General features: G+C 35.3%; 2 protein-coding genes across 2 annotated transcripts in view; both read left to right on the top strand.

The window, feature by feature from the left end:
- LOC107706974 (homeobox protein Hox-C11a) overlaps positions 1-1450 on the top strand; it is a 5199-nt gene extending 3749 nt beyond the window's left edge. Inside the window, exon 2 of the mRNA XM_016510826.1 lies at positions 526-1450. Coding sequence (XP_016366312.1) covers positions 526-758 — 233 coding nt within the window. The 3' untranslated portion in view covers positions 759-1450. The remainder of the gene's footprint in view (positions 1-525) is intronic.
- Positions 1451-6953: 5503 nt separating this feature from the next.
- LOC107706973 (homeobox protein Hox-C10a-like) lies at positions 6954-10468 on the top strand. The gene is made up of 2 exons (XM_016510825.1): positions 6954-8260; positions 9939-10468. The coding sequence occupies exons 1-2, from the start codon at positions 7522-7524 to the stop codon at positions 10211-10213; spliced, it is 1014 nt and encodes a 337-aa protein (XP_016366311.1). The 5' UTR covers positions 6954-7521; the 3' UTR covers positions 10214-10468.

Genomic DNA, 10468 nt, shown 5'->3' with positions numbered 1-10468 from the left:
ATATATATATATATATATATATATATATATATATATATATATGTGTGTGTGTGTGTGCGTGTATGTATATATATATATATGTGTGTATATGTATGTATACAGATTTTTTTACTATTTACGCACGGCTATAGTTTTGCATTGGAGTGACATTGGTAGTTGGGTCTGCTTCCTTACATCTGTAACATTAGATGCAATGAGGTATTTATATATATATATATGTGTGTGTGTGTGTGTGTGTATGTGTATATATATATATATGTGTGTATATGTATGTATACAGATTTTTTTACTATTTACGCACGGCTATAGTTTTGCATTGGAGTGACATTGGTAGTTGGGTCTGCTTCCTTACATCTGTAACATTAGATGCAATCTATGAGGTATTTGGAGACACTGAAAATAAAAAAATTCGTCTTCCAGTAAAAAATACATGTATTGTGCATTTATGAACATCTCACTGTGTTATTGCAGAAAAAAATATTTTATAACGTGATCATTTAAGGTGTCTCTTTTGATTATCCCAAGGTACCCCACGCACAAGAAAGAAGAGATGTCCATACTCCAAGTTTCAAATTCGTGAACTGGAACGAGAATTTTTCTTTAACGTTTACATCAACAAGGAGAAAAGGCTGCAGCTGTCCAGAATGTTAAACCTTACTGACAGACAAGTCAAAATATGGTTTCAAAATCGTAGAATGAAAGAAAAGAAATTAAGCAGAGATCGCCTGCAGTATTTCTCTGGGAATCCGTTGTTGTAATTGTTGAAATGGCGTTGCCTTTTATTTAATATCTCTGCAAAATAAAATTATGTATATTTAAATATGCCCATCAATCTAATTAAATAGAAAATGTTTTTGTTAAGGCCAACAACAGTACTAAAAAATAGACTTGTTTGAAGGGAAACAGGATTGTAATGGCTGAGGGTGGGAACAGAGAATGAAAATTAGCTTAATGTCAAATTATACCGGCATTTCTAGTTTGTGATTCACAAACTAAAACGTACACCTCACAAAGTTTAAAAAAAAAATGTATGTGACACGTCTTTTAAGTGAAATGTTTAAAGTCTTTACTTTGAAAATGATCACGAAATAGCCTACTATAATATATTATAGAATTATACCCTCTATCATTTTATGGTTGTATATATGTACATTAAAACACACAGTCGACTCTGGTTCGAATCTGGAGATGTCATACTTTTTTATGTTTTCACCATTTAGAACTGTGACTTGTACAATCTGTAATATTGTATTCCTTGTACAGAGATTATGCATTGTGCATTCGTGAATGTAAATATAATGTTATTTTGAGTATCCTCACCATATCCCTGCTGCTATTTTTCTTTACATTGCCTTTGCAGCCTTGTGATCTTTGTCGTTCGATTCTTTAAATTATTTGCTGTACGCCCAAAGTTCTCATTTATTTCGGAGGAATAGCTCAGCGATCTGATTTGGCCTGTGTACTACATATTAATCAAAAATAAACACAAATAAAGGTAAACTGTTATGTCAATTGTGACTTGATTTTTTAAAAAAAATCATAAGGTAGTCTATGGTGAAGTAAACATTGTGAATGTGTATAACAACACTGCAGTGAAAACAGAGATCTAAAAGAAGATATAATAAACTGACCACTGCCAAGTAATGAAAACTTTCTTTCTCTCTCTCTTGCTCCATCTCTCCATTCGTCGTCTCCCTCTCACGCGTTAAAGTCTATCAATGTTAAGCTATTGTTGTTTTGCAATGAAAACTGGCGAATAAATGTTTAATATTTAGAACTGTGTTAGCCGAATTTAAGGAATGTCAACTAAAACTATTTATCAGTAGATTTGATAAATAGTTTTATCAATATAAAAAATAATAATTAGAACAATGACCAAGAAATTTAGAGAGCATTTCGGTAACGTCTTTTAGTACCTTCTAAATGGAATCGCCACTCTTGTAGTCTAGACACTGCAATAAAGCCAGGGCCCTAAATTGCCTTTTTTCCGACTTAATTGCACCGTCTGTTCGAGAGGAATGGTGATCACTTCCGCAGTAAATAGTAAACAAGAAAGTCCGGCTGCTTGGACAAAAACTGGAACATTTAAAAATGAACACGTATTGCCTATAGGTGCAAGAAACCTATCAAATGATATCGCCGAGTGTAGTCCGTTCACATGGAATCGTCTCTTCAGAAAAAGCGGAGTTGCGCGCATCTTACATTCTAAGAGATAAACAGAACAGAAGGGAGATATTTTTTGCAGTGTATGCTCACAGGGGTGATGGTATTGCATGTTGTCCCCATGTGCAGAATTATGTGATCACGCTACACGAATTTTGTCACAACATGTGGGCTCATAAGGCGTGCAAGTATGCTGTTGACACTTATGCGTATGAAGGAAAATATATAATTAAAAGTTGTCTTTGAACTTCAATAACGTCAAGGCCTTCACCTTTAACCTATTGCAATAAAGTGGAATCAAGGAGCCCCTTTTGTCAGGAAACGTGGTGAACAGAACAGAACAGAACCAATCGCAAGTGGGAAAGGACCAATGAATGCCTAAGAAGTAACACTTTGACCTCTCGCATTAAACTACAGCAGGTAACTTTTCCAGTTTTAGCACTCCCATTAAATACACTTTATTGTGTCTGTAAAATGTAATATTTTCATGCATGAAATATTTTATGACATTTTGGCATGTTCTTGGCCATTTAAGCTTGCTTGGTTGTGACTTTTCCCGGGTAACAGGAAATAGATTTCTGACAGATTTAAAACAGAGATCGGAGTATATATGCATCGATGCTCGAATAGAATAGAAATGGAATAGATGCTCGAATAGAAAACGAAGGGGAGGTCCTTGCGGTCTGAATTAGTGTACTGATTTATTGCCGAGAGTTAAACACAGTTAACTGAATTAAAACGCATCACATGCGTTCCTTTGTAAATTCCGAATGTAAAGACTTGTTACGTTTGTGTGTGTGTGTGTGTGTGTGATGTGTTAGTGCAGCGGATTCATTGCCACTGATCTTTACTTGTAGAACTGTGGGAGAGAAATGGCGGGTGGGAAGGCGGAGGGGGGCATAGGGATCGGCTGGAAGGCTTGTCTTCTTGTCACACCCACCAACCTTGGCCCTGGCTCAGTGACGTAGTTAATTAGCTGAATTCCTTTTTCTTGAGTCGTCACACTGAGGGACAGGAACTTGGAAGGTCCACCTATCAAACGCCGGAGATACTGTCGCCACCAAATCAAAGCAATCAGCGCGTAGACTTATGAACAATGGCCATAAAATCAGCATTTCTTGCCGTGGGGTTGATTTGATTTATAAATGCGGCTTTCCTAAACAAATTGTTTGTTTGTTTGTTGCAAGACGTTTATCATTATGTGGCTATCGTATTTATTCCGAATAGATAGGCTATAATAGTATCTCCAAAACGGAAAACAAGGGCGGAATGGACTACCCGATCTTATGAAAGTGCGTATCAATACCACGATTTTCTGTTTCTATTTGGCGTACTATTTATACGCAGAAATTGACTTTGGTGTGCATATGATAAGCAATGGTTAGGATTAGGGGTATGGGCTATGTGCGTATTAGCCTATATGTATGCCAAAACTGCGTATCATATGCACGCCAAGAAATTGCTTATCAGCTCTTAGCTGTCAACAAGTAAAATGGCGGAGGCTTCAGAGTCATCAACATAAAGATTATGGACTTGGATGTAAATACAACCTGGATTTCATTTTTACGTATAAGTCACCATAATTCAATAGAACATTTTCGCAGTATCTGTTAAAAACAAGATTTACAAGGTTAATTGTCCCATTCGGCAAATAATTCTCACTATTCCAATAACATAAAAAATGCAAATCAGACTTTCTTTTTTTTTTGCATCAGATTTGATAAAATATTGGAATGTTGGAAGTGACAAAACATACAGTTTCCAGTGTGTGTGGTCTGAAAGATTCGGTGTTGTTCATTGTTGTTTGTACTTCATGCTGTACAGTTGCGGACTTTGGACAGAGTCTATTAACACATCTCACTTCCGCACTCCTGTATGCGATGAAAAGCTGTAAATACCCGTAAATCGCCACTGGTGCCCACTAGTCATTTGTATGATCTTTCGTGATATTAAAATTTAATATTATGCTGATGTGCGATTACCACTCTCTGATTTATAAATGTCTTTAAAACGATACATGCATCAACCATAAATTTCCATAGACCTCTGCGGGTGGACGCGGGTTTGGTGAAGGGAAACGGTTAAAAAGTGGGTCGCTTTAAATTGGAAATATGTTTTATGGTGGTTCAAGTTCCCCAAAAGGCACGGAACACCCATCGAATCCCCTGCACTGTTTTTACTCGTTTCAATATTTGTGTTTATATTGTGTTTGTATTGTTGTGTTGTGTTTATATTGTTTGTATTGTATTTATATTGTCACAATATATTGCGTTTCAGACTTACGTAGAGGCCTACGCGGTTAAACTGGACGTCTTGTGTTTCACTTTTCAAAGACGTTTTGACGACTTTTCTTTATTCTTTTCAGTGCAATTTTAGCACAATTTATATCACAGTGCATGTAACGACTCTTAAAAAATAATCAGAAATCAATACCTGTTAAAAAAAATATATATTGGCAGGGAAAACATCCGTCGAGAAGAACCAAATATAAAAACGTCTAATTATTATAAAAGATAGGAATATAAATATACGGTTATGAAAAAGCTGGTATCCATAATTTTTTATTATTTATTTTGTTATGTTTTACAGGCTACACACTTTTTTTGTTTTGTGCAATTAACGCGATTGTGGTGCAATTCAATATTCTGTGTGATAGATCTTTGATCCCCCAATGAAAAGGGAATTAGCTTTCTCTGCTTAACCGTAACAGCTGCAGACTTTCAATGGTATCCCAAATTTCACTCAAAGAGAAGGGAATGTTTTAAAAATATACTTTTCATGTATATTTTCAAGCCTTTTCATGTTTTCTTTTCGGCATGCACACGGACAAACAGAGAAATAGGTAATTCAAACAGAGTAAGATTGCACCAGTTTGTTTTTAGTTTTATTTGTTGCAATTTTGATTTGTTGTTGTTGTAGTTTTCATCCTATGAAATAAATTGCTTTTGAAATAAGAAACAAAAGACCAGTTGATAGCACGCTTTTTATTTACATTAAGAGACATGACAGCCTTTAATTCAACAGTAAGTAAATACACTTTAATAATACATGCACAAGAATTTGCTCAAAAACGTACTTTCGCAATAAAAAATAAAATCCTTTCACAATAAAAAAATCCTTACATTTAAAGAATATATTCATCCATAATAATGCATAATGTACAGACATTTTTAATGTTTTCATTGGGCTCTCGTTGTTTCTAGACATATAAATCCCAGCAAAACATTATATTACAGTGAACAATGTTTACTGCTATTTAAATATGTAAATGTAACTTCTGAAATAGGTTTTCATTGTACTCACATCTGGAATCAGAAAATCACTGGGCCATCGTGGGTGGAGAGCATTACCTGTAATTCAATAAGACTCTTAAGCATTTTTGCTTTTAAAATTTCTGGTTCGTATTCAACATTGACCTGATATACTTCTATTTCGTTACACGCTGCAGCATTTTAAGAGAGATACAGATTTTAAATGAGAGACTATAGAAATGTGTGTATATATGTGTGATATAAAAATGTGTGTATATGTGTGTAATATATGTGTGTGTGTGTAGGCCTATATATGCTTTGATAAACACATTTTCAATATTAATCCCTTTGAATAATGTGCATTTCACTTAGAAATAGTTAACGTGTGCATTTAATAATAAAATGTACAATAAAATGTAATATATATATATTACTGAATACTGTAATACAGTAACATGCTTTATTTTGTATATGTATATATATATATATATATATATATTGGTGTACATAACAGATCAGATCCTGTAACTACTGAATAAGAAAATTGTGGGTGAGATCTAAAACCCCCAAATCTTTGTTTTTATTCTATCGTGAAAGTGAATTTGTTTGTCTTAAAAGGCTGAGTGATAGACAAGAGAACAGACCAATCACAACAATCCACCATGTCTCAAGCTGGATCACAGGCGCTGGCCTCGTTGGCCAACAAACACAGAAAAGATCATTCAAGTCCAAGGGGTAATGCAAATATACAAATACAAATTATATAAATTATCGTGAGCAATAGCAAAAATGACCCAAACATAGTACATGAAAATACGTAAGCTTTAAGTTTTTTTCCCCCCCAGTACATTGTGTATGGTCATTCCTCTACCGATTTCGATGCAGCTTGGTAAAACGGCATAATAATGAAACCGTTGAAGACAAAGTGTGTCATTTTACCTTTTCACTATTTTGAAATCTGTACTAAAACCGAAAACCATATTTATGTAGAGCGTTTAAGGAAATATGGTAGGAACCAGAAAAATAAATTCCACCCGTTTTGACAAAAACTTTACAATGGAAAAATTTTCCAAATGGGTTTATATGTATTATATAATCAAAAATGTATAATAAAATTCAACATACTAACTTAATACTCAGTTTTCAGTTTTTATGCAATACTTAAAAGTTTTCATGCTGCTTTTCATTTAGCGTCGAAGTTCACAAATGTATTTATGAACTGTTAATAATCAAAAACACTGCGATCACAACGAAAAATATGCTCTTCTTGATTATTTCTGTATAATTAAAGTACAATTTCAGTTTTTGTTTCAGTTTGGAGATTCTAAATAAACCCTTCCTCGGCTTATGTGATTTTCCTGTATATTTTAAACATTCATGTCAATTTATTACGCAGAAAAAGATAATGGGGGAAACATAATACATAATAACCTCATCTTACAAAGAAAAAATAAAGCAAAGCACCAAATTATAGTATGATATTTAGTAGAAAAATTTGCAGCTAATCCACCTGATGGAATTTGCAATAGAGCAAAATTAACTAAAAATGGATTAAGTAGTGTGTCGTGACAGACAGAAAAATAGACAGAATGTGTCAACAACGTCCCTATTTTATAAAATTGCATGTCCACTTTGAAAAAAGAGACTACATGTACTGTCTTGTAAAAGTGTATATTAACCATTTTTTTTATATTGACTAACCTTGTGATATTTGACTTTAATTTCCAGAAAGTGTTTAATTTACTTCTCTCTCTCTTTCTTTTGCAGACGCACAAGTCACGTAACTACGTATCTGAAGAAAACGATTGTTCTTTGTTCTGTTCTTGGTTTCCTTGTCCGTAAAAATCGGCTAGATGGCGCCATTGCTCCATGCTGTAGCACATAAATTCAACAACTTGACCCCACTGACGTCAAGACGGTCTGGCGCATCAAGGCCACTTTCAAAACCCTATTGGTCTGAAAATCACATGACAAAGCGCCTTGAATCCATAATTATGTTGCTGATATTTTTCGCCCCCCCAAAAGATGTCAGCGTCCTACTGTCCTCGTCCACTTCGGCATAAAGGAGATTGTTTTGAATCAAAAGGAAAACAAGGCAAGTAGCAAAATGTCATGCCCGAACAACGTGGCAGCCAACACATTCCTGATGGACTCGCTGGTGGGACGAACATCTCCTTACAGAGGTGAGAGCTATTCCACTAACTCTGGAATGTATATGCAAACGTCTGCAGAATATGGTTGCTCCATGATGGGTAGTTTTGGTATTGTTGGTACCCCTCTCTCCAAACGGGATGATCTGCAACCGAGTGGGATGCATCTCAGCAGTTACCAGCACTCACATTACCTGTCGCAGCGGGACACTTGGATCGCAGGCTCTAAAACTTACAGAGGTTCACAACCTGTTGCCCAGCCTTTGCACCCTTGCTCGTTTCCAGCCAGTAATGTGAAAGAGGAAGCGATTCCTTGTCTTTACCAGCCTGATATCGACAGCGCTAAAGAGTCCGCTGAGAAATCCACCTACATCCGTCTGGGAGACAATAACAGCCACCCGAATCAAAGCGCCGTCTCCACCCCCGATTATTTCCGACGGAGCCAGGTGTACGCCAGTGAAAAGGGCCACCATGGAGATGAGTTCGGCTCGGACTTTAACCCAATACCCAGAATATCCACGCCTGTTGAAGCACTAGCAGCAGATTCCTATATCAAAAGCAGCAAAGCAAGGCAGGACCCAGAAGACAAGGGAGGGAACACGCAGGAAGACGACATGGATCAGAGACAGACTAGAAACAAGGAGAGTGTCTCAAAAACAGACAGTTGTACTGATGATTCCGAGAGCGAATTGAAAGGTGATAACTAATTCCTTCTCTCTCTCTCTCTCCTCCACCACACACACACACACACACACACACACACATAATAACAGCGCGCTCCCTTCTATGAGGCAACAACGTGTGAAATGACAACCAAGTTGCATGTCAAAATAGAAGACCTTTTAGCTTGTTGCACCGACGACTGCTTAGACCCTGTGTGTATCATAACTATGTATTACAGGCCCACGTGGGTTGTTCGTCTGTTTTGGTTTTTTTACAGAAATGTAGTCAATTAAGCAATATCATGTGTACTTAATATTGAAACGGCGTTTAACATCGTTACAAAAATAAAAATGGGTTTTGGCGTTGATATAAACAGGAACACTCTAGGATTAACGCGCAGTGTTAAAGTGCGCTTTTAAACATCCATGCAAGCATAAACTAAACAAAATAGTCCGTGAAATGTTATTATATTGATTTTTGTATTGCGCTCCATTTGGTTGTTTACAGGCACATTCAGATATACCCGCAATAGTGTAGGGAAGTGAAAATAGCGTTTTCTCCGCATCCCCGTTCAAATGCCAAGATATGCATGTGATTCAAAGTATTTTGTTATTTTTTCATACAGGTTTAAATTAAGAATTAGAAATGTTTACATAATAACTTGATAATATAGGTAAATATTTGAATATAATTTTTTAGACATTGAACGAAAAAAAATAATTGCCGTTTAAATAATTGAAGTTTATATTTAAAATATTGAAAACGTTTAATTAATTGGACATTTTTGCACTTTATTTTGTTATATTGTTTGTTGTAATGTAATGTCAGTAAACCATTTAATTCAAATCTTATGAAAGAAAATTTTAAATCAGTGTGTGGTCCTAAAATAATTAAATAAATACCTGCGGTTTACTAATTGTGTAACTGATATAACTGAGAAATGCGACCAACAATTCTGACAACTTTATTTAGCTTACTAAGCTCTGTTATGCTCACACAAGTAGGCCTAGTTAAAATCTGTCTTTTAAAATGTATCATTCTTATTTCGTGTTCTTGTTTGTTTAATTCCAGTTATTAACATGTTATTAAAATCTACAGTAATAACACACTTAAAGTTGTTTCATCTGAAACAGTTGCGTCTTTTGTTTGAAGTCTTGGTTGATGTTTTGTTAATTTAACAAGATAAAAAAGCCAAAAAATGAAAATAAATGTTTTATATGGTTTTGTTATTTGCATAGTATATTTATCATTATGATTTTTAGAAAAAATAAAACTTTTTTGTTTTGGTAGATGACGTTTCAATTAAAAGTAATTGCAGGCCGATGACTTATAGAGACTAAAATCACACCATTGAAAATGTGAAATTATACGGAAATGTAAAAAAAAAGTACAATAATACATATGCAGATAATAATTAAAAAGGGGTAATCGGCATCACTGCATAGCTTTGATATTGCTAAGAACAAAGCCATTTTAAATTAAACCGTTAGAGAGTGTAGACTGTTAATTACAATAAATTCAGCATAATGTTTATTCTGAAGAACAAAAAATATGAATATGAAAATTTTGTGGGGAAGAAAAACTAAATAATATAGTCAAGCGAGCATTTATAGCGTCACGGTCAGTTCTATGGTCTTGCAATCATACTCCGTGATAACAGTTCTCTCTCTCTCTCTCTCTCTCTCTCTCTCTCTCTCGTTTACTTCTGCAGATGAGGCTAAATTGGAAAAAACAACGGGGAACTGGCTAAAAGCGAAAAGTGGACGAAAGAAGAGATGTCCTTACACAAAGCATCAGACACTTGAGCTGGAGAAGGAGTTCTTGTTCAACATGTACTTGACTCGAGAGCGCCGTCTGGAGATCAGCAAGAGTATCAACCTCACAGACAGACAGGTCAAGATCTGGTTCCAAAACAGAAGGATGAAGCTAAAGAAGCTCAACAGAGAAAGTCGCGTCCGGGAGCTAACAGGCTATAGCTTCAACTGAGCGCTTTAGACAGACAAAGGAAAAATAAGAAATTACATGCGCTCTCTTATCCACACATATACAAATACAAAATAGCAAAGCACTGGTTCATGACTTTTAATGCAAAGGGACTGGAACATCCTGCAGGCAATATTACATTTAGTTTACATCAGAGCCTAATTTATCATTGTTAAATAGACCAGAATAATAATTGTAAATATGCCAGTAGGGTAAGAAAAGGATGCTTGGTGCAAATATTCGTGGCAGATTTGTATT

Source organism: Sinocyclocheilus rhinocerous, unplaced genomic scaffold (assembly GCF_001515625.1).
Source record: "Sinocyclocheilus rhinocerous isolate Xijiao unplaced genomic scaffold, SAMN03320098_v1.1 scaffold714, whole genome shotgun sequence".
NCBI classification, from domain to species: Eukaryota; Metazoa; Chordata; class Actinopteri; order Cypriniformes; family Cyprinidae; genus Sinocyclocheilus; species Sinocyclocheilus rhinocerous.
This window is presented reverse-complemented; position numbering and strand designations above follow the sequence as displayed.